This window comes from Protomyctophum parallelum (assembly GCF_964188405.1).
Source record: "Protomyctophum parallelum genome assembly, chromosome: 2".
NCBI classification, from domain to species: Eukaryota; Metazoa; Chordata; class Actinopteri; order Myctophiformes; family Myctophidae; genus Protomyctophum; species Protomyctophum parallelum.
Genome location: NC_139699.1, coordinates 19,282,330 through 19,302,740, shown reverse-complemented (window position 1 = coordinate 19,302,740; position 20,411 = coordinate 19,282,330). Strand labels below are relative to the sequence as shown.

General features: G+C 41.9%; 1 protein-coding gene across 1 annotated transcript in view; it reads right to left on the bottom strand.

Moving 5' to 3' along the window:
* Window positions 1-20,411, bottom strand: part of LOC310855129 (cadherin-8-like) — a gene marked incomplete at both ends in the record, with an annotated part of 201,425 nt that overhangs the window by 10,766 nt on the left and 170,248 nt on the right. Inside the window, one exon of the mRNA XM_083760020.1 lies at window positions 4,244-4,380. Coding sequence (XP_083616146.1) covers window positions 4,244-4,380 — 137 coding nt within the window. The remainder of the gene's footprint in view (window positions 1-4,243; window positions 4,381-20,411) is intronic.

Below are 20,411 nucleotides of genomic sequence, written 5' to 3'. Positions count from 1 at the left end.
TTTAATCACATTTCAAACCACCTAGGAATGTGGTTCAAACCTTATTTGCACAAAAAAAAAAGCAGTTAGCGTGTACCTTTCGTGTTTAAACCAATCTGCCTTTGTCTCGGAATGGGAGGAAAAAAAGGACCAAAGATAAACCACTTGAATCTGAGTTTCTTTTTTTCTTTTTTTTGTGTGGGTTATTGATACTAAAGGGGAAAATTCAAGGGGACCGGAATGAAAGCAATCCCATTCAAAGTGCTTTTGAAAACCCCTGTACTGCACTCTTGATGTTTAAAACATGACGGCTGAAACATACATATTCATGAGCCGCCAATGGCAGCTGAAAGTCTAGCAAGACAATAAAGGCAGTTTAATTAGATCAGAATTTGATTGGAATTATTCATTGGACGTAATTGACGGTCCCTTTTGAGGGGGCCCCGGCCGTAAACGGGTGTATTTATTAATCAGCGGTGCAGCAGATGCCAACTTTTTTAAGTAATTATCTATTAATTTGGCCCCCAGAGTGCTGCCGGGTGTTACCACTGACGATGTGACCAGCGTTGGTCTGTTGATAGCGGCGTGCCCCCTCTCTCTCTCTCTCTCTCTCGCTCTCTCTCGTCAAAAACCACCATGTCTGATGTATTTCTCATGTCCAATGACAGTGCCGCTACACGCAGTGCATTGATGTTTCTGACAAAGACTTAAATCGTCTGCTGAGCAGCATAGCGGCTGCCTCCTATACATCAGTGATTCTCGACCCTTTGTTAATTTCAAGCGCCCCCATGCGCATTAGGCCATGGACCACTATTTGATGTGTGTTTTTTTTAGTTTTTAGTTTAATTTATGGGTCCCCAATCTACACTGTGTTCATTGAACTCTCTCTGACCCTGCACAAAGGGAACCAAATGGACCCGTCAAACCCAGGTCCTCTCTGACCGTATTTCCGTATTTTGTGTCATTTTGTCGTGTGGCGTGTTGTTTCAATTTAGGTTAGCCAGAGCATGCATGGGTGTGAGAATGTGCAAGCACAGACAGTATAGCTAAACGCCTGCATCTGGTGGAAAGTAGATAAGTACATTTACTCAAGTCCTGTACTTAAGTACAATTTTGAGGTATTTGTACTTGAGTATTTCCAATTTCCAATAATTTTACTTCTACTACATCTCAGAGCCAAAATGTGTACTTTTACTCCACTACAATTATTTGAAAAACATGTGTCGTGATGCGACACATTGTGAGCTTGTAGTTTGACCATTTACAAATTATTTTGTACACATTTTGAACTTCTGAAAGGGGACATTCTGCAATATGAGTACTTTTACTTTTATACTGCCGATACTTTTGTACTTTTCCTTGAGTACATTTTTAATACGGAGTAGTTCTACATTCCAGTATAATACTTTTACTTAAGTAAAACATTTGAGTTTGAGCTATATGGGTAGTTCACCCATAGTAAACAGTCGCATTCACCATTAATTTGATGACCAGCAGTGGTTCCCTATGGAGACACAAAGTCTCCTTTAGTGTCCATAGGGACACTGGGGCTATAGGGGCTGGTCATTCAAAAACAAAATAAAAGAAATAGCTCTAAAGCCTGATTCTGGGTTCCTGGCTCGACGGCCTTTGCTCCGTGTCACTCCCCGTCTCTCTTCCCCATTTTCCTACTATTCCTAGCCTACTATTTAAAGGCAGAAAAGCCCAACATACAGTATATCTAAAGAATCTTTTATTTTATTTTTTATTTTATTATTATTTGACATGCGCAGCAAGTTTTGCAGCCCATTCTCTCTCACCGCACGACACAGGCATACGGCAAAACTAGCTCTGGTCCATAGCCTTACTGCTCTTGCTGCCGTTGCATTAAGGCCATGGAACTGATTGGCTTCCTGCCTCGCATGAAATGCAGACGAGCCTCTCCTCTGTAGCGGAAAAACAAATCATGTTTTACCTATAGGCTACTCACCAATACAAAGGCGGTTTGTGTAATTAGAAAGCCTAAATAACATTTTAGTTATACTCTACTGCGGGGGGGGGGGGGGGGGGGGGGGGGGGCTCAGAGTGCGTCCACTAAGGAAAGTAAGCTTTCCAATTGCACCAACTGCCTTTGTATTGATGAGTAGGTAAAACATGATTTTTATTTTCGCTACAGAGGAGAGGCTGGTCTGCATTTCATGCGAGGCAGGAAGCCATTGCAGTTCCATAGCCTTAATGGAAGGCAGCAAGAGTAAGGCTATGGACCAGAGCTAGGAGGAGACGGCACTAAGAGGGGAGTGCAGGGGACGGACAGAGAGAGGCGAGGGCAATATACAGTCTGACGGACATTGATGGATGGATAAAGTAGCAGAGGGACAGGAAGAGAGTGACTTCCTCCTCAGCAGCAGACAGCCAGCCAGGGAACAAAATCTGATTAGTCAGATGTCAACCGGTGCGGACAGAACCTCTGCCGCCATTTGGGTGGCAAATGGCATCGGTGTAAAACCCGGGGAATACACATCAATTTCTCCTTTTTTCCACGCCAGAGAGGACAGCCCCTCCCCCCATTCCCCGTGTCTGTGAAGGACAGCAAACGGCCATACATTTATGTTGGCAAATTCCCATTAGGTGTGCTCAGTGATTTCCCAGCACTATCTCAAAGCACAGATCCTTCGCCAACAGGCATGAAAACGGCGGTCTAAATGTATGGGGGCAAGACAGACCTTATCGAAACAAGACACATTCCGTTTCCCTCTAAACAGCGTTGGTGCAGTGGTGGAACGTGTCGGGCCGAGATGCATACATAGTATACATTTTCTGATTGCGTCCTTTTCCTTTCCTTTTCTGCATTTTATTAATGATTAATTAATGACAATTAATGTGCATGTTTATTTGTAATTAAGGAAATACAAGAGCCGGAGAGGGATGGATCGAGGAACCAATGGAGGAGAGGGAGGGGGGTCGTTGAGAAAGTTACAAGCCACGTACGTTTGTGTTCAAATAGCTCTAAGGGGTACATTAAGTTTTATCACAACGTACAGCAACCCCCCCCCCCCCCCCCCCCCCGAAACAATCTCTATGCAAATAGAGAGCTCTATACATATGCTTTGAGCTGTCTGCAGCTCTGCCTGCAAGAATTTTCCACCGAGTCAGTGAGTTTTGCGTTTACACACAGATGTTCTTTAATCTGTAATGGATGCTGGCACGTTGGAAACAATCCACCGCGGAGCATGTCTTTAAAACCGTTTATTTGATACATCTTAATGTTCCTGCACCTCCGCAAATTGACTACTGAGCCATTTAATTCAATCAAAACTCAGCAAATTAACGTATTTAATGCCTCTGTGAATACAAACACTAATTGTTTGTGGCAGTCTCCCGGAGAGATTAAAAGCAATGTTTTCTTTTTTTTTTACAAGGCACGATTTTGTGCAGAGGGTTGTGTACACGTGCAGCAGCAGGCCAGCAGATCCTTCAGTTGAGATGACACAGACAGACAGTGCTGCTTAGTAAAGTATAGTGTCTGTCAACCCACACTCTGCTGTATAGCTTTTTGATCTCCTATATACGGATGTTCAAAAACACTGGATTGATTTTTTTAAAGATGGGAACTTGGATTGCTTCATCAGCAATGCAGACGGAGACAGTGATCTCTGTTTGGCGACATGCAGTGTTGCCAGATTTTGGGAGAGAATTAAAGGAGCATTCAGTGATTTGGAAAACCCCCCGTTCCGCCCCGGTAACAAGATGTGCACATGCACACACTACAGTGGGGGAACACGCGGAAGGCCAACAGCACGCACACCAAGGTCCGCCCCCACTCGATCATGATCGGCGGAAGTCCCCTCTCTATCCTGATGGGATGAAGGCTGGGTCACCTAGCCAAAAACTAAACCTATAAGGTTTTTTGACCCTGGGTGTTAACTGGGGACAGGGAGTAACTCCATGCACACTCTATGGAGGATTATCACAACAAAAGAATAAGTGATATTTGAATTAAGTGAAATCACTGAATATATCTTTAAGCCATCAGGTCAAAAAGACCACATGAGCACCTTATGCATTGGCTATATTTGAAAATAGCCAATCTACAAGCTCTCAATCTGGTATGGGGGTCCCTGACCAAAAACAAAAGAAAAAAAATAAAAGAATTAGGAAACAAGCCCCAAAAAACAGCAAATAATATATTAAGTGACTTTATAGGGGGGGAAAAAACAACAAACAGGTTGCTTAGGCTATAATAATAAGCAAGACACAGCAAACCCTGGACTGGCCGTCAACTTACGGACTTCGGTGGCGGTCACGGTGATGTTGTGCCACGTGTCCGTCTCTCGGTCCAGCGGCTTGGCCAGCGTGATCTTGCCGTCGTCCACGTTGATGTTGAACTGCCTCTCCAGGTCGGTGTGGCGGTCGATGAAGTACCTGCGGAGGAGGGAGGAGGAGCACGTTCTGGCATCATCATCACAGTTTACCATTTTGTCAGCCTTCTGATTGGACCCCGACTAATCTCTCAAAAACAGAGTTTGAGCTGCTCTACCGAATCTGTCGGTAGAGCCATTCAGAACGTGTATGTTGATAGTGGGAATGAAAACACAGGCGCACCACAGGAAGTGGAGGGCTGAGGCCGGGCCAAACGGGCAACATCCTGTTATACACATTATCAGGCCACGCCCCCAGAGGCAAATTCAAAGGAAACAAACAGCAGAGGGTGCTCTCTTTCCTTTTTTGCAAATGGGTTCGCAGATCGGTCCCTCACTGACTAACCAGCAGGCTACTTCAGCCTTGTTCCGCCCTGCATGGTTCCACCTTGTTTATGTTGAATTTGCTAAAACATGTGACTATGTTCAGAGTACCAGTAGGGGCAAAAGTGGCACTGTTGTGCTAGAAACAGAGAGAGAGAAAGATAGTGTTGCACTGTTGCCTACTAATTAGAGAGACAGAGAGAGAGAGAGAGAGAGAGAGAGAGAGAGAGAGAGGTGTCTGCTAAATGCTAATTCCCCCACACAGTAACTCTGTCATTTCTCGACCGTTTCGGACACGGGGCAGCTCGTCGGAACTGGGCTGTCACCCTGGGCACGTTCCTGTGGGTCTGGAAGTTCCGGGGCCCCCACATGGAGTTGCACCACTCAGTTCACACAGGTGTGATTTTTTACTTAAAATAAGAATTTAATACACAGAATATCAATACGAAGCAACTGGAAAAAAAAAACATGTTATTTCAATGGTAGTGGATGGAAAGAAAGGATTTTTGTCCAACCACAAAACCGCAACCAATGGATGCGAAAAGGGGCACAACCACGGACGGGACTTGACACAGGGTGACTTCTCAGCACATTGTCATAGAGTGCAAAGCTGTGTAGACAGCATAAAACTACCAGTGGTGGAAACTGGAAAGTAACCAAGTGCATTTAATTAAGTGCTGTAGCCTACTTAAGTACAATTTTGAGGTATTTGTACTTAACTTGAGCATGCATGTCAAATTGTCTGTACTTTTTACTTCTACTCCACTATACATCTCAGAGGCAAATATTGCTTTTACTCCACTACATTTATGTAAAACATACATTAACCACTTCAGCCCTATATATTCATTTCAGCCATTTTGAAAATAGACTATCTACAATGCGTTGCGAGCTTGTAGATCGGCTATTTTGTTTAAACATTTGAAAACTTGAAATGGCAAATTCTGCACAATGAACACTTTCTACTTTTGGTACTTTAAGTACATTTTGATGCCAAATGCTTCTGTACTTTTACTCAAGTAGGCCTACATTTTGAATTCCGGACTTTTGCTTCACGTATACAGTGAATTTATACACTGCAGTGTATACATTGGTATACTTTTACTTATAAGTAAAGAAGGTGACTGAGTGTACTACTACTTCTTTCCACCACTGTGTCAGCACTTGTCATGAATGCAAAGCTGTGTAGACAGCAGCAATAAGCTACACCATGCACCGGAGCATCCCTCTATACAATCCCCCCGGGGGCGGCCCCTGCTAATGGGGCCTTATTCATCAAGAGGAGTCCTGTGGATTAATGCACGTTAAGAGCACTAGGAAGTCAATAATTATCATCAGAGGATTAATTACCGCTTTCACATTAGTGGGAGGGCACCATTAAAACACAGTAAAAAAAGAAAATAGGCAGCTCTCCTCTGTGTTTGTTGTGCAGTCGATATGGCCTCTATACTTTGGAAAGGGGTCATTACGCAGTGCCCAATCAACCCGTCCGAGGGCCCGGGCGCTATACACCAAACTAAAAGGCCCCAGGCACGTGCGCTTCTTCTTCTAACACAATCAAGAACGACACTTTATTGTGTCTGCGCGCAGAGAGCCATCTAATAGAAGATTTACGATATTGAGGGGGCTGAAACCGAGCGCTCGAGCGTTGTTCATGCAGCCTTGAACTGAGACAAGCTGGAGTTGGAAATATATTGTGTTCAACGAGGGCGGCGCAAATAAGAGCTATTTCGAGCATGTGTGCAACATGATAACTGTTTTAAAGTATTGTACAGTAACAACTAAAGTCTCTTTAATGTTTATGTTGTACTATTACTACAAAACTGTTACGGCTCACTCCTCCTCACCTTCACATGCAAGCACTGCTTAGCCACTCCCCCCTCACTGACTACTCCATGGCTCTACTCAGCACACCTGCTCTCCTGCACCAATCCTCTGCACCTGTCTTCCATCCTGCAATCAAGCACTGCCTCTAGTCTACAAGAACCCAGTCTGCCCTTCATTCCACGCCAGAGCTTCTTGTGTCAACACGTATGGTAAAGTACAGCTCAAGCATTAGTATTGTTAAACTGAGTTATAGAGCTAGTTACAGTTTAGCCTTACGTAGCTTTTCCCAGCTGTTCAACTTTGCAGCTCCTGCCTGTTTTTTGCCGTGGTGATTGTTTCTCTGAAGACTGACCCCTCCTCTCCTTCTCCTCCTCAGTGTTTGGATTCCATGCTGAGTTTGGCCAACCTGGAGAGCCACCATCCTTCTACCACTCCACTCCTTTCCCTATTACCTTTGTGAATAAACCTGAACAACATCTGAACAACGCCTCCTCTCTTGCTGTGCACTTGGGTCACACTTACTAAATATAACAAAAACAATCTAAAATAAAGGGATTTAAGATCATTAAAGCTGGGCTGTTTCCTGAGTCCAATGCATTTCTGCCTATACTTCCGGTCCAGGACTTGTCCCAGTTGGTTGTCCCCCTTCTCAATAGAAGTCTATGTAGGAGAGCCGCCATTGGGCTGGCCCCATGAAGTGAACGCAGTTTGCGTAACTGTCGATATCTAAGGCTCTGTGCGCTCCCAGTGAATCAATGTGCGTTCAGTGCACCGCCAGCACTCTCGCCGCTGCTCTCATAGAGTTACAAAGCTGCCCCCCCGATGCTCAATCTGGCATTTTTGAATCTCTTCCCACCGAGTGGTTAAGAAACGGTTTTGATGGAAGCAAAACAGCTATATACCTATTTGAAATATAGCTCCACTAGGTTCCATTGTTAATCTGGTCATTAGTACTGCACGCTGCGTGTCGTGTTGTGGGGGTAGGAGTTGCAGTGTTGTTTGAACCCTTTTGGGACGTCAGATCGGTCCCAGAGGTTTTAGATTAACGAGCCACGGCGGCTGTGTGATGTACAGGAAATTCATTTTCTTTTTTTTGGGAGGTTTAGATGGACTGACAATGCGAGGGGGTAACCTTGTAACCATGCAATTTGTAATGTGTCATGGCTCTAAATGAGAACACATATCTATGCTGTCGGGAAGAAATCACCAAAATGTTCATTTTTCAGAAAATGAACAATGTACATTTATCAGGAAATGAAGAAAAACGTATATTTTATATAACAAAGCAATACTGCCTCATCACAGTTGGTGTTGTGAGTGACTTTATAATTATCAGCCCCAATACAGCTCCCTTTAGTCCACTTTCTTGTATGTTGTTTGGTATATATGTGTCTCTTTTAATTAAAGGGAAATAGTTCATGTTATGTGTTGATTATAATTACAGGGAAATAGGTAATACGATACGATACAACTTTATTGTCAGCTTTCACTGAAATTAGTCACCGTTCAAGATACAGACAAGACATACACAAATACATTACAAAAGATACAAATCACAGAAGCAGACAGGAACTAGAAAAAGTGCCCTTCTGGGCACAGGTCTCCACCAGGATAGGAATGTAGGACATTGCAGCTTGCCTTCATCTGGTGGTTGGATAAAAGGGCAACAAAAGTAAACTAGGGAGTTGGCATACAAAGTTATCCACAGATCCGTGCAGTTAGAGGTAAAAACACTTTTCGGCCAGTTATAGCGCCACCTTGAGGCTGAGTTGAAATTGTTCATGTGGCATTTCTTCCTCGGCCTAGTGGGAATGTGCGTGCACAATTTCACGGAAATCACGTGATGTGTTCATGTACTGTGCAAAAACTTGTTTTGCACAAAGCGGCCTCCTGGTGGCGCTATAACAGGCCGTTCTGGAAAGTTTGGGGCAGAGGTTCATCGTTGGCATCCAGGGAGTGTGCAGAATTTGGCATCGACCGGGTTAACCGTGGCCGAGATTAGCTGCTCACGGACACACACACGGACGGACGGACGGAGTGCAAAACATACTCTCCCCCCATGCCTTCGGCCTGGTGGAGACAACAAGAACAATAGAACATGTCCTCTTGGTTTACCGATTTTGGTTTAAAAGGAGAACAGACTGGTGTACAAAAGAGTGCTTTAGCCTGTTTTTCTTATATTTCGGGACTCTAAACTCTAAACTAGCTATTTGTGGTATGACAAATTATATAGGGCGGATTTTTTTTTTAAATTAATTCATTTATTTTTACAAATTGAACTCTGCGGACACAAACCCCTTTGAAAAGAAACGGAGTTGCAGTAATAATGAGATGTCATTTTACGCAGCATGAGAGAGCATTAGGCTACGTTTAGATTAGAAAATGGTCACTCTCGCGTAGCTTATCTCTTTGACGTGACCAGAAACAAAGAAGGCATCATCTCACAAACTTCTAAAATACAGCGTGCCGCGGTCAAGAAAACTCCTGTACAATTGGAATAGACGCGAAAGAAAAGAAGTGAGTTTTATTGCAGGTGCTATAGCTCGAAACTGTGGGAAAATAAACTCTTTCAGGTTGCAATGCATGCACGCACGCACAGCGCCAATTCTCACGACAAGCCCACACGCTGCTGCCTAAAAAAAGAACGTGTCATTGTGGGGGTCATCGTCGTTCATTTCACACGTTTGGTTTTGTCATTATGCGTGCCTGTCACAAACATCCCCCTCAACGCAACACGCAGGCCCCCCGAGTGATTCACGCGCGCTAATCGCAACCGCACGAGCCACACGAGGGAACACGTATAAGAAGATTAATTCGTGACAAACCACTTCTGTTCCGATCTCTCTGCCTCAGAGAGCCTCAGCCTCCCTTGTCCCTGTGAACGCTGCATGTCGAGTGCTGTTTTCTTCCTCCTGCCTGTCTAGAGCCAGTGGTTCCCAAACTTCTTAGCCCGTGACCCAAAAGAGAGATTAGAGACGTTTGCGGGCGGGACCCTATGGTGAAAATAGCTGATCCCAACTCGGCGCAAAATGTTCACTACTAATTTCTTTGATTCTTATTGTACTTCTTCATGAAAATTACTGAAAAAAAAACATTTAATTCGTTTTTAATGAAATTTAAAAAAATATATTTTTTTGAAAATGTTTTGAAATAATTAAAACACTAATTTAGGAAACAAAAAAAACCAACAAGCAGACCCATAATACATGGATGTGTGTGTGTGTGTGTGTGTGTGTGTGTGTGTGTGTGTGTGTGTGTGTGTGTGTGTGTGTGTGTGTGTGTGTGTGTGTGTGTGTGTGTGTGTGTGTGTGTGTGTGTGTGTGTGTGTGTGTGTGCGTGCGTGCGTGCGCGTGCGTGCGTGCGTTTGTGTGTTGCAGGAGGTGGGGTAATAGAATGAAATAAATAAGCCAATGGCCCAGTTTTTCCAATTGTTGGGTAGATGTGGCGAGCCGTGACATTTCCATTTTTGAGATGAAATGGTGTAAAAAAAAAAGAAAAAAAAATCCTCTCGACGACCGACTCCAGGCCGGCAGAGAGGACTCCCCCCCCCCCCCCCCCCCCCTGCAGGCACCCCCACCCCCTGCAAAGACCCCCCCCCCCCCCCCCGAAACACAGAGCACTTTCAAGACAAGACAGACAGCATGAAGCCACCTGGGAGAGCCTCTCTGTCTCTCTGTCTCTCTGTCTCTCTGTCTCTGTCTCTCTCTCTCTCTCTCTCTCTCTCTCTCCTGTCGACTGACTGAGTAGATCCCGGACCAGTCAGAGTCAGACCCTGCTGACAGTTTTTTGTTTCCTACGTAGGGAGGGGGGAGACCCTGAAATGTTCTGCCACATGTCAGTCAAACATGACAACGTGATGTCTAAAGAATTAGAAGCAAATAACACAAGGGGAAACAAAAAAAAAATATATCTGCTGTGTGTGCATGCACGTGCGTGCGTGCGTTTCTATCACTATCCATCACAGTATGTGTGAGAGGGTCATGCCTCCATATTGTTGAAATTGAGAAATAGGCAATGTGAGGACAATTTTCATGGATCATGATGTAGTTGTATGGTTAGATTTGTGCAGTTTATGCTTACAATTAGGAACAGAATAATATTGGGGTTATGGTTAGGCATTTAGAGGTTAGGTTTAGGCTTCAGGGTTAGAGTTATGCCTGCATGGTTTAAACTTACAATTTTACAATTAACAATTTAAGCATTTAGCAGACGCTCTTAATCCAGAGCGATTTACATTAGGCAAGAAGAAAAAGCATGGCAATACATCACATACATACAATACAAAGTAGTATTCAAGAAACATGCATAAGCTAAGAACGTAACAGTGGAATCATAATGAAACTATACATGTAAACTATATACATATACTATACTATACTTATATAAAGTGCTATGACTACATAGGCCTACAATGCAATTCTATTGCTGTCTACTTCACATGCTATAAGTCTGTATAAAATGCTATCTAAGTCTACAAAAGTGCTATCTAAGGGGCTGTATCGAGCTATATAACAATTAACCAATCTACAAGCTAACAGTTCCGCTATTTCCCGTGTGTGAAATTTGTGAGTTGTGACCAACTATAACTAATTTAGTTAACTAATAAACCAACAAAGTGCAAAAAGTGGCACTCCAAACAAAAAAAAAGATGCAAGACTGGCTCAGATTGCAATTTCTCATTTTTATTGAGAACGTCTTTTATTTACATTTTGGAGTGCCACTGTTTCCACTGTGTTGTTTTATTAGTTAAGTTATATGTAAAGCTTTATAGCACCTGCACTCAGTTTGCAGAAGGAGCGCACCTGCTTTTCTTTCTTTATACCTATAATTTAGTGTTGGGATTAAAAAGAAAATGAATGAATTGAACAGGGAGGAGAAGGTAAAAACATATAGTAATATGTCATAAAATTGACATCCAAATTGTCCCCACAAGTAAAGAAATACCAATGTGTGTGTGTGTGTGTGTGTGTGTTAAGGCTGTACCCTAGCCCTGTTTTTAGGACTCGAACATTTGCAGGAATTTCCGAGCGAACGTGTGTGTGTTTGTGTGTGTGTGTGTGTGTGTGTGTGTGTGTGTGTGTGTGTGTGTGTGTGTGTGTGTGTGTGTGTGTGCATGTGTGCGTGCGTGCATGTGAGAGCTCGCGAGTGTACATGTTGACTGTTTTAGTTTTCATATTGCATCATCCATGATATGGACTGACCTAAATCCAACGCCTAAATAACATGCAACAAGCAGAAACTCTGAAGCTTAAGCAGCAACACTTTATAGCCTAAGCACTAAGTTTGTCACCCCACACAATAATGTGTTTTTAAGTGGTCCAACCACTTCCTTAAGTAGCTTTCTGTGTGCCTGGCTGGCTGGCTGGCTGGCTGGCTGGCTGGCTACCTGTGTCTGAGCACGGAAATTGCATTTGGTTGGTAAACAACACACATACTTAATGCTGTTCAATAGCACGGATGTATGCACAAAAAAACAACAAAGCGAAAGTAAACCAACGTCGTTTCAACAATAAAGTCTTCCTCAGGGTTTAGTATACAACATATAACACACACGACAGATATAATCACTCTCTTGAGAAATTACAGAGTTACCATGTGGGGGTCCCTCTACTGTACTTTACTGTACTTATACACCTGACATCATCATACAGTATACAGTTATTATAATAATAATAATAATAATAATCTTTATTGTCCCGAAGGATATTCATCTTCACAGGTCTGTTCAACACCAACAACGAAAGCAGCACATAGTACAGAAAGACATTACACCAAGACAATATACAAAAACATGAGTTCCCCACTGTGTACAGAAACCCTCCTATCGGCGGGGCAGTTTGTTTAATGCCGCGATGGCTGAGGGGACAAAACTCCTACTGAAACTAACCTTTTTCCAGGGTAAGGTTCTGTATCTTTGTCCTGATGGCATGAGGTTGAAGAAGCGATGCAGGGGATAGTATGTGTGTGTTAGGCTGCACAACAGTGACACCAACCAAATGCAATTTCCGTTTTCAGACACAGGTAGCCAGCCAGCCAGCCAGCAAGCCAGCCAGCCAGGCACACACACATTTTTAAGTGGTTGCACCACTTAAAAATATTAAACCAATGGGAACTAGTAAAAAGCGCTTAACTCCTTTAATATGCATGTCAAACTGTGAGTCCTTGAAATTAAACAGATTGAGAATCACTGCTAGAGCCATATAAATCTTCTCTTATGGGGGTCCCTTGCATATCTTTTGAAATCCGCGGGATAATTAGTGTCAATTTGGGGCTTGACATGAAAATGTTTGGGAATAACCACTGCATGTATGTTGCTGACAGTACATAGAAGGAAGACTAATCCTATAGTTAAAAGGAAATGAAGACTGGTTGGCAAAAGATACACTAGTGATAACGATGTCACAGAGCGGCATATTCTATACCGATGTCACAGTGCAGCATGTCACAGTGTAGCATATTCTGCAGCCATGCATTTCAGCAACACAATGGGACAATAACGTTTCAATTGTAAAGTATACTGAATGCACAGCTGGCTCCAGGAGGGTCTAACGGGCAAAGACAACAATTCCTCCGCCACCTATGTGACCTCTGTGACCTCTGTGGCCGACAGTATAGCCGCAGAAAAAAAGGTATATCAAGCGTGCGTATAGGCTTTTTGTTTTGTGTGTGTGTGTGTGTGTGGGGGGGGGTAGGTGCAGGTACGGGTACACACACATCCATGCGTGTGTATGGGTGGGGGGGGGGGGGGGGGGTGAGAGATTGAGAACAAATATGTTTCTTTTTTGTTTCTGCTTTCCCTGACATTCTTATTCTTGTTATTAGGTCACTAACTCCACAGAGAGGATCACGGGCGGTGCAACTCATTTTGCCATCGCATGAATGCTGCCCTTTTTTTTCTTCTTTTTTTTCTTTTTTTCCTACCATTCCAATTCTATTCATGTAACAAATAAGGAAAGGAAAGGAATTACTGAGAAGAACCAAAATAAAGTGAACTGATGTCTAACTCATGTCTCAAGTACTCGAGTAAATCACTTTTTTATAAAGAAACTAAATATTTTTCTCACCTATAGAGAGAAATGAAGAGCATGAAAGGCAAGCTGTTGTTTCCTATAATGCTGCGTAACTGCGTTGTTGCCTTTCCAGATTTCATACACTATACGGATAATGTGTTGGGGGGGAATAAAGAAAACGCATGCACAACAGGGTGCTACAGCAGCATGAGGCAGAACGGAGGGTCATTAGCCCCCCGAAGTGCACTTATTTTCTCATAAGTGACTTGCTCACAAACTGTTATCCTGCTTATAGGCCTAGTACCACACACAACTATTTATCCACGTGAACCCTGTGTGTGCGTGCGTGTGTGCGTGCATGACTTCATGTGCATGCTGTGTTTGTTCGTGTGTGTTTCAAAGATACAGGAAAAACATAATATGAAAGAAAATATAGTCTAATATACATTTTGGAGGAAGAGACATGAAGCTCAACTCAACAGGAAGGTTTTACACCATACTGTATACTGCACATGTGGTATTTGACTGCAGTATATTCCTATTATACATGCTATGTTTTATGTTTCATTCTGATGCAAAATGTCCTTTTGTTTTTGCTGTGAGCACGACCGACAGACAGACAGACAGACAGACAGACAGTTTTTTCCACATTCATCTCTGCACCTCATGCTGCACTTACCATGGTTTTGACTCACTGTTTCGATTTTTAATTCCCACAAGTAGGCCTACCACCAGCTCTAAAAATAGTAGCCTCAATGCTTTCTCAAAGCTTAAATGTTCATTTATTGTCTGCCTTTACTCTAGACTGTCCTTGCATTATACTTTACGATCAAGGGACTGGGAAGCTTTTTCGAGCACATAACTAAACCTTGTTGTTAATTGGCTGGCCTAACCAGTGTAAAACCACCATTGCTTCTTACAGGTAAGTCTCATTATGGGATGCCAAATAGAATAACTGTAGGGAACAATTTGTCGGGACTCGGGAACAATTAATGGTCGCTGGGAACAATCGGGAATGCATTCATATACCAGTGGTGGAAAAGGTGAGCCTGACACTGAAGACTCTGACAGTCTGAATTCTCATTTAGTTTCACTCCCCCACGGCAGCAGTTTATGGAATGGGCGTTGCCAAAGAGCCAGTCTCCGGCAATTGGTTCATACCAACCAATCAGAATAGTGGGAAAGCAGATGACGTTGTCAATCATGTGGCTATATGGCTAACCCCAACTAAACAAACACAGCCAACGAGCGTTACTGTAGCATGTAAACAAAAGCGATAAAATATGTCGGATGATGATGTTTAAAAACCTGTCGTTTCTGTAAAGAAACTATTTATCATTTATAGGTCTATTTATTAGCCAGATTGATACGGTCGTGAGTCACCACAGTGGGGGTAGCCATGTTTGTCGCTGTCGAGTGACGGGGCTGATGGCCAATCAGCTGCTGCGAGCAAGTGCTGGAGAATATTGGTTCCCCGATCTGAGCCTGGGTGGTATACCGAGGCTATAAAAATCTAAAAGTAATGAGTAACTAAGTTTTAAAATTATTCTAGTGGAGTAAAAGTACAATATTTGTCTCTGAAATATAGTGGAGTAAAAGTATTGGAAATTGGACAGTATTAAGTATACAAATACCTCAAAATGGTACAGTGCTTGAGTAAATGTAGTTATTTGCAGATTTTTTAGATTTTTATGAACAAATGCCAACCACTTATAGCACATCACTCCCTCCCTCGGGTGTTCTTGGTGAAAACAGGTTGCCAAGATTCAAGTAGAACTAGTCTGACAGACAGAGACGCCATGCATTATGCTGTGGATCCATAGATCAACTATAAGCATAGAAGTAGAGCTCCATTTTCGTCACCGCTAAACCCCTTATCCATGAACTTCTTTGCCTTTTTTACAATTTTGCTAAACATTTTTGAATAGTTAAAATGGCCAGTCTACAAGCTCACAACGTGTCAATGTAGATTGGCTAGTTGAACTATTCACAAATGTTTTTCAAAATAGTAAAAAAAAAAAAGGCAAAAAGGTTTAGGGATAAGGGCTTTAGCGGTGACGAAAATGGAGCCCCAAGTCAATAATTTAACCACTTTCCTCATAATGTCCTAATTCGGGGCATGAAATATTACATGGGCAAAAAATAAGTTATTTGATGTAAATGAACACATTTAACCGTAGATCAACAGCAATGGAGCAAAGCGTAGTATATTTGTAAGATTCTAGTCTTTTATAGTGCTTTTGATTGAGCAAGTCATAATGCTATTCATGTTAGCTTTGGGTTGCCTCAATAACTTGAATTTCTCGTGCACCCGTGGACACTCTATCTGTTGTCCCAGATGGCCTTTCTGGTTCAAAACAAGGTTTATTCCATGGTCCATATACTCTGTGATCGTCGCGATCTGATCACCTGGCAGATCTGATCACCTGGCAGATCAAAAAGAGGTATATTGCCCACACATGCTTTAGATGTATTCGGGGGACATATATATATAGGCTTTCTGTCAGCCAGAATACTGTAGTTATGTCTGATAGGATTAATCTTCCAGACTGTACAATCATTTCTACTGGTCCGAATGTCAGCTAACAACCTCCGGGGCAGAATGGAAAGTGATGTGGTGTGGGGTTAAATTAATTCATCGTGTTAAACACATTAAGACCTGAGACAAGATTCTACAAAATGTCTTCCAAATCCTGACAGTTTTCTGGAGAAAAAGAACGTATCAGTGCTGCTCTGGTGCTCACACTTTTTCATGTCAAGAACCCACAGAATTATCTGTAATTGGCGGCAGACCGCCATCTCAAAATATGTTGTTCCAGGGACCCCCCAGAAGCAAATATTTGAGTTAATAACGCTCACTGTGAAATAATATAATATTCAATGAATATGAATATGGCTCAACATGAATTGCACACATTTTCACGATTTTTCTAAAATAGCAGATCTACAAACTCGTAATGTGGCACTCGGTGCCGCGGTATGAGCTTGTAGATCTGCTATTTTTTCATAGCTAAAGTTTAAAATAATGGTTAATGTGATTAAAAGCTATGAGGTGACGATCGACACAGATGCTTCCGCAGGTCTAAATGGGTTAAACTCATTTCATCTCATCGTCCATATAAGAAACCCCTTGACATCCAGGATAGATCACACATCTTGAGAATAAGCAGAAAAATCTAAAGGAAAGTGTTTGTACTTGAAAGGGGATCACACGGTTGAGAGGAGAGCGGTTTTGTTGTGACAAAAATGCGAACTGGCAGGAATATGTAGCTGAGCGTCAGGGCAATTTAATCCGTTATATATGTTTGACGTTTTCCATTTGCCTCCCCGACCGGTGGCCTTTACTGGCAGACTAGCAACTTGTCTCCACGTGTCACGAACTATTTGTGTATGAAGTCCGTGCTTCTTTCTATAAATGTCTTAATGATGTTCTTTAAAAAAATAAAGAAGATAAGAATAAAAAATAATATATGAACATCCAAGGACATTTTTTAAAGAGTTATTTCTGTACTCAGCGTCACAATAAATGATGTACTAATGGATAAATGGACGGTATTTATACAGATCATTTCTTGTGTCGCAACCTTGTCTTACACCGTGATATAGTCTCCCATTCAGCCATTCACACACAACAATCGTCAGATGCAGTTAGGGGTTCAGCATCTTGCTCATGAAGGGCAACTCAATGTACCTTTTGTTCACAGATCATTCTTTCCAAGATAACAGGCCTTTTGCCACACAGCATTTTGACAAGACAACACAGCTTAAACGTAATAACATGAATTGTGTTTCATGTAGGTGTCACCGTGTGTGCCTGTATGCATAACTCCATACACTGTGAGATATGTAATATCTCATTTCCGAGGAGGTTCCTCAAAGACAATAATGCAATATTAACCACTAACTATATTTAAAGTGTAAGACCACTTTTTTAAAGGTATGGGTTGTTTTCTTACCTTATTATGGGCAAGCTATTACATTCCATGAGTTGTTTCGCTCCGTTGTGTTGTTTATTAGCAATTTAAGAAATAAATAAATAATTGTAGCGGGGAAACAGCTCTCAAAGTCACTCTTTTAGCACATAAACGAATGCAATAAAAGCTGATTCTGACAGTTTATGACATCAGGAGAACTCCTGCGGTTTTATTTTTAATAAAAAATGTCAACTTTGTTGTGTTTTGACTAATTTGTGTAGAAAGAAGATCCGGTAGTATGCCTACGCCGACCAAATCACTGCTGTTGCAAAACGATCTGATTGGACCAAAACTGTACACCACTTCCTCATTGGAAACTATGGGGATGTAAACAAATGGATTTGATCTCGTCTTGTCACTAAAAACATACACAATGGACGTGTTTGAGGGAGACATGTTAGAAGACACTTTAGAAGAAGTGTGTAAAGTGTCTGTGTCTGGGATTTCTCATATGCGAGGGTGCATCACAAACAGCGTGGAGACTTCTGTTTACAAACGAAACCTCGCAAGGCGAGAGTTGGGAACACTGCAGAAGGCCTACTGCTTGAGTCTATCTCCGACTAAAATAGTAACTTTATAAATCTATCTTAAAAGACGAAAATAAAACTGCATGAGTTTTCCTGATGTCATAAACTGTCAGAATCAAAAAGAATTGATTAATAAAGAATTAAATTGCTAATAAACAACACAATGGAGCGAAATAACTCATGGAATGGAATAGCTTGCCCATAATAAGGTAAGAAAACAACCCAAACCTCTCAAAAAGTGGTCTTACCCTTTAATTGGGCAAAACATTTGACAAAATGACATCCACCAGACAATAGCCTGTAAAGTTAACTCCGACACAGAAATAATTAAATGAAACTCAGCCACAATTAACGTTATTATCTTCAGCTTGTGTTTACCTGCCAAAACGGCCTTACCAGTGAAAAGGGTCCATTGCGTTTATTTTATTTAAAAAAAACTTAACAAATATCCCAGATCTATTTGTGAGGGGATACCAAGTTTCCAAATAAAACATAATTAAATAATTTTGTGGCCAATACTGGCAGTTTGGTAATGGTTGAGAATCACAGATCTGGATGGCTCTTCCATGCTGTATTTTTCCATTGTGATTAAGGATGAAGGGAAATCAGGCCTTTTGTTATAATGAAGGCATTCAGTGCCGAGCATGAGAACAAAAGATAAATGTATGACGTGCCGACATCAAAGCAGAGCAGCCATCTTTAAGCTGTCAGGTACAATATCTGGTCATTAAACCGTATGATGATGAAGAATAAAATACCACAAGAGGATTATAAAAGGTGACAGGAATTAAACAAATTAGAAAGTTCTTAAACTAATTAAATTGTTTCTAAACAAATTGTGTAAATAAAAACAGTCAGAGAAAGTGCATGATTTGTAAATCATATGTTAGTGTTCATTTGACAAGTGTATAAATACAAACTGACATCAATAAGTAAATTAAACACAGGTTGTTTGTGTATTCTTATTAAAATACCACTCTCTTACTACTACTACTACTAGTATCTCTATCTCGCAATGGGTCTGGTCCACAAGATTCGATTCACCACCAAGATACCCATGTACCTGTCTAAATACTTCCAACACAGATTCGGCACAATTAAGGGGCTAAATTATTTTTGCTCGTATGCCACCAAAATGTGGAAGTCATTATGACATGTGAATCCCTTGACTCCTTCAAAACCGCTCTCAAAGGGCATCTACGGACGGCTGCAATTCGAAAGTGGTCCCCGTAAAATCTGAATCCCTCCGCCCACCCCTTTTCCCCTTTTTACTGCTTGTGTTTACTTACAATAAATTACTGTTTTTGAAAACCAAAAGTTGTTGAGAATGGAGCAGAACATACTGTAGTAAATTTTTTGGGGGACCTTGACTGATTTATAGTAGGCCTACAATTGTTTCGATTGCAGTGACCCCACATTGTTTCTTCGGGAACAATATTTCTAGTTAATAATAATAATAATTATTATTATAATAATAATTATTATTATTACCTGTGCTTGCTACTGGATCTGCTCCGGCTGTCAGTACTTGCAGGGTTGCAAGTACAACAGTTGAGCTATTGTTCGTTGCATTGCCATTTTGCTTAAATTATTTGTTTAATCACATTCTTCTGAGTGGCTTCTCAAAAAAAGTTGCCGGTTTAGTTTCCTGTGTTTTTTTCCCGTTCTGAACCAATCAGAACTAAGTATTTCGCTGTGTCAGTCTGTCAGCCAACCAGAAACTGTTTTGAATGTTGGAGGAATTAAATTCGTCATAGAGCCCGCCTACTATATATATCCGGTCATATGCACGCATATCTTAGGGAGATAAACGTCCGTTTCCGTATCCGCTCTATAACGGATTTTCAACCTGCAAAGTGAACTGGTAGCCTACTCCCTGCACATCAGAGAGAAACACTTCTCGTCTCTCTCGCTGATCGACTGACATAAACACACCGTTACAATTCAGAAGCACAGGTCTTACCGGGTCGGAGCTCCGGACCGTCCACTCCCGGCCCACTTTCACCCCTGATAATAATAATAATAATAATAATAATAATGCTACCTGCCTAAGATTAGGCTATAATTTCGCCTTTGCATTCTCCTCATTTTTTTCGTCACAGCATAATTTTGCACATACAGTACACAAAACGTGTCCTCTGCATTCACCCCACCCCTAACTATATTATTAGGAGCAGTGATTATGAATTTGGAATTGGAAAACCTCGGTTGGAGGCTGTGACAAGAAATGAGGTCAGAGCAGCAGTGCAGAATATGTCACCCTATACACACGAAATGCACTCGTGGTTTTACTGTGCCAGGGGAACCGACACAGCACCACCGCACAACCTTCAATTCCTCTTGGAAATCACATCGCTAAACGGAAAAGTATAC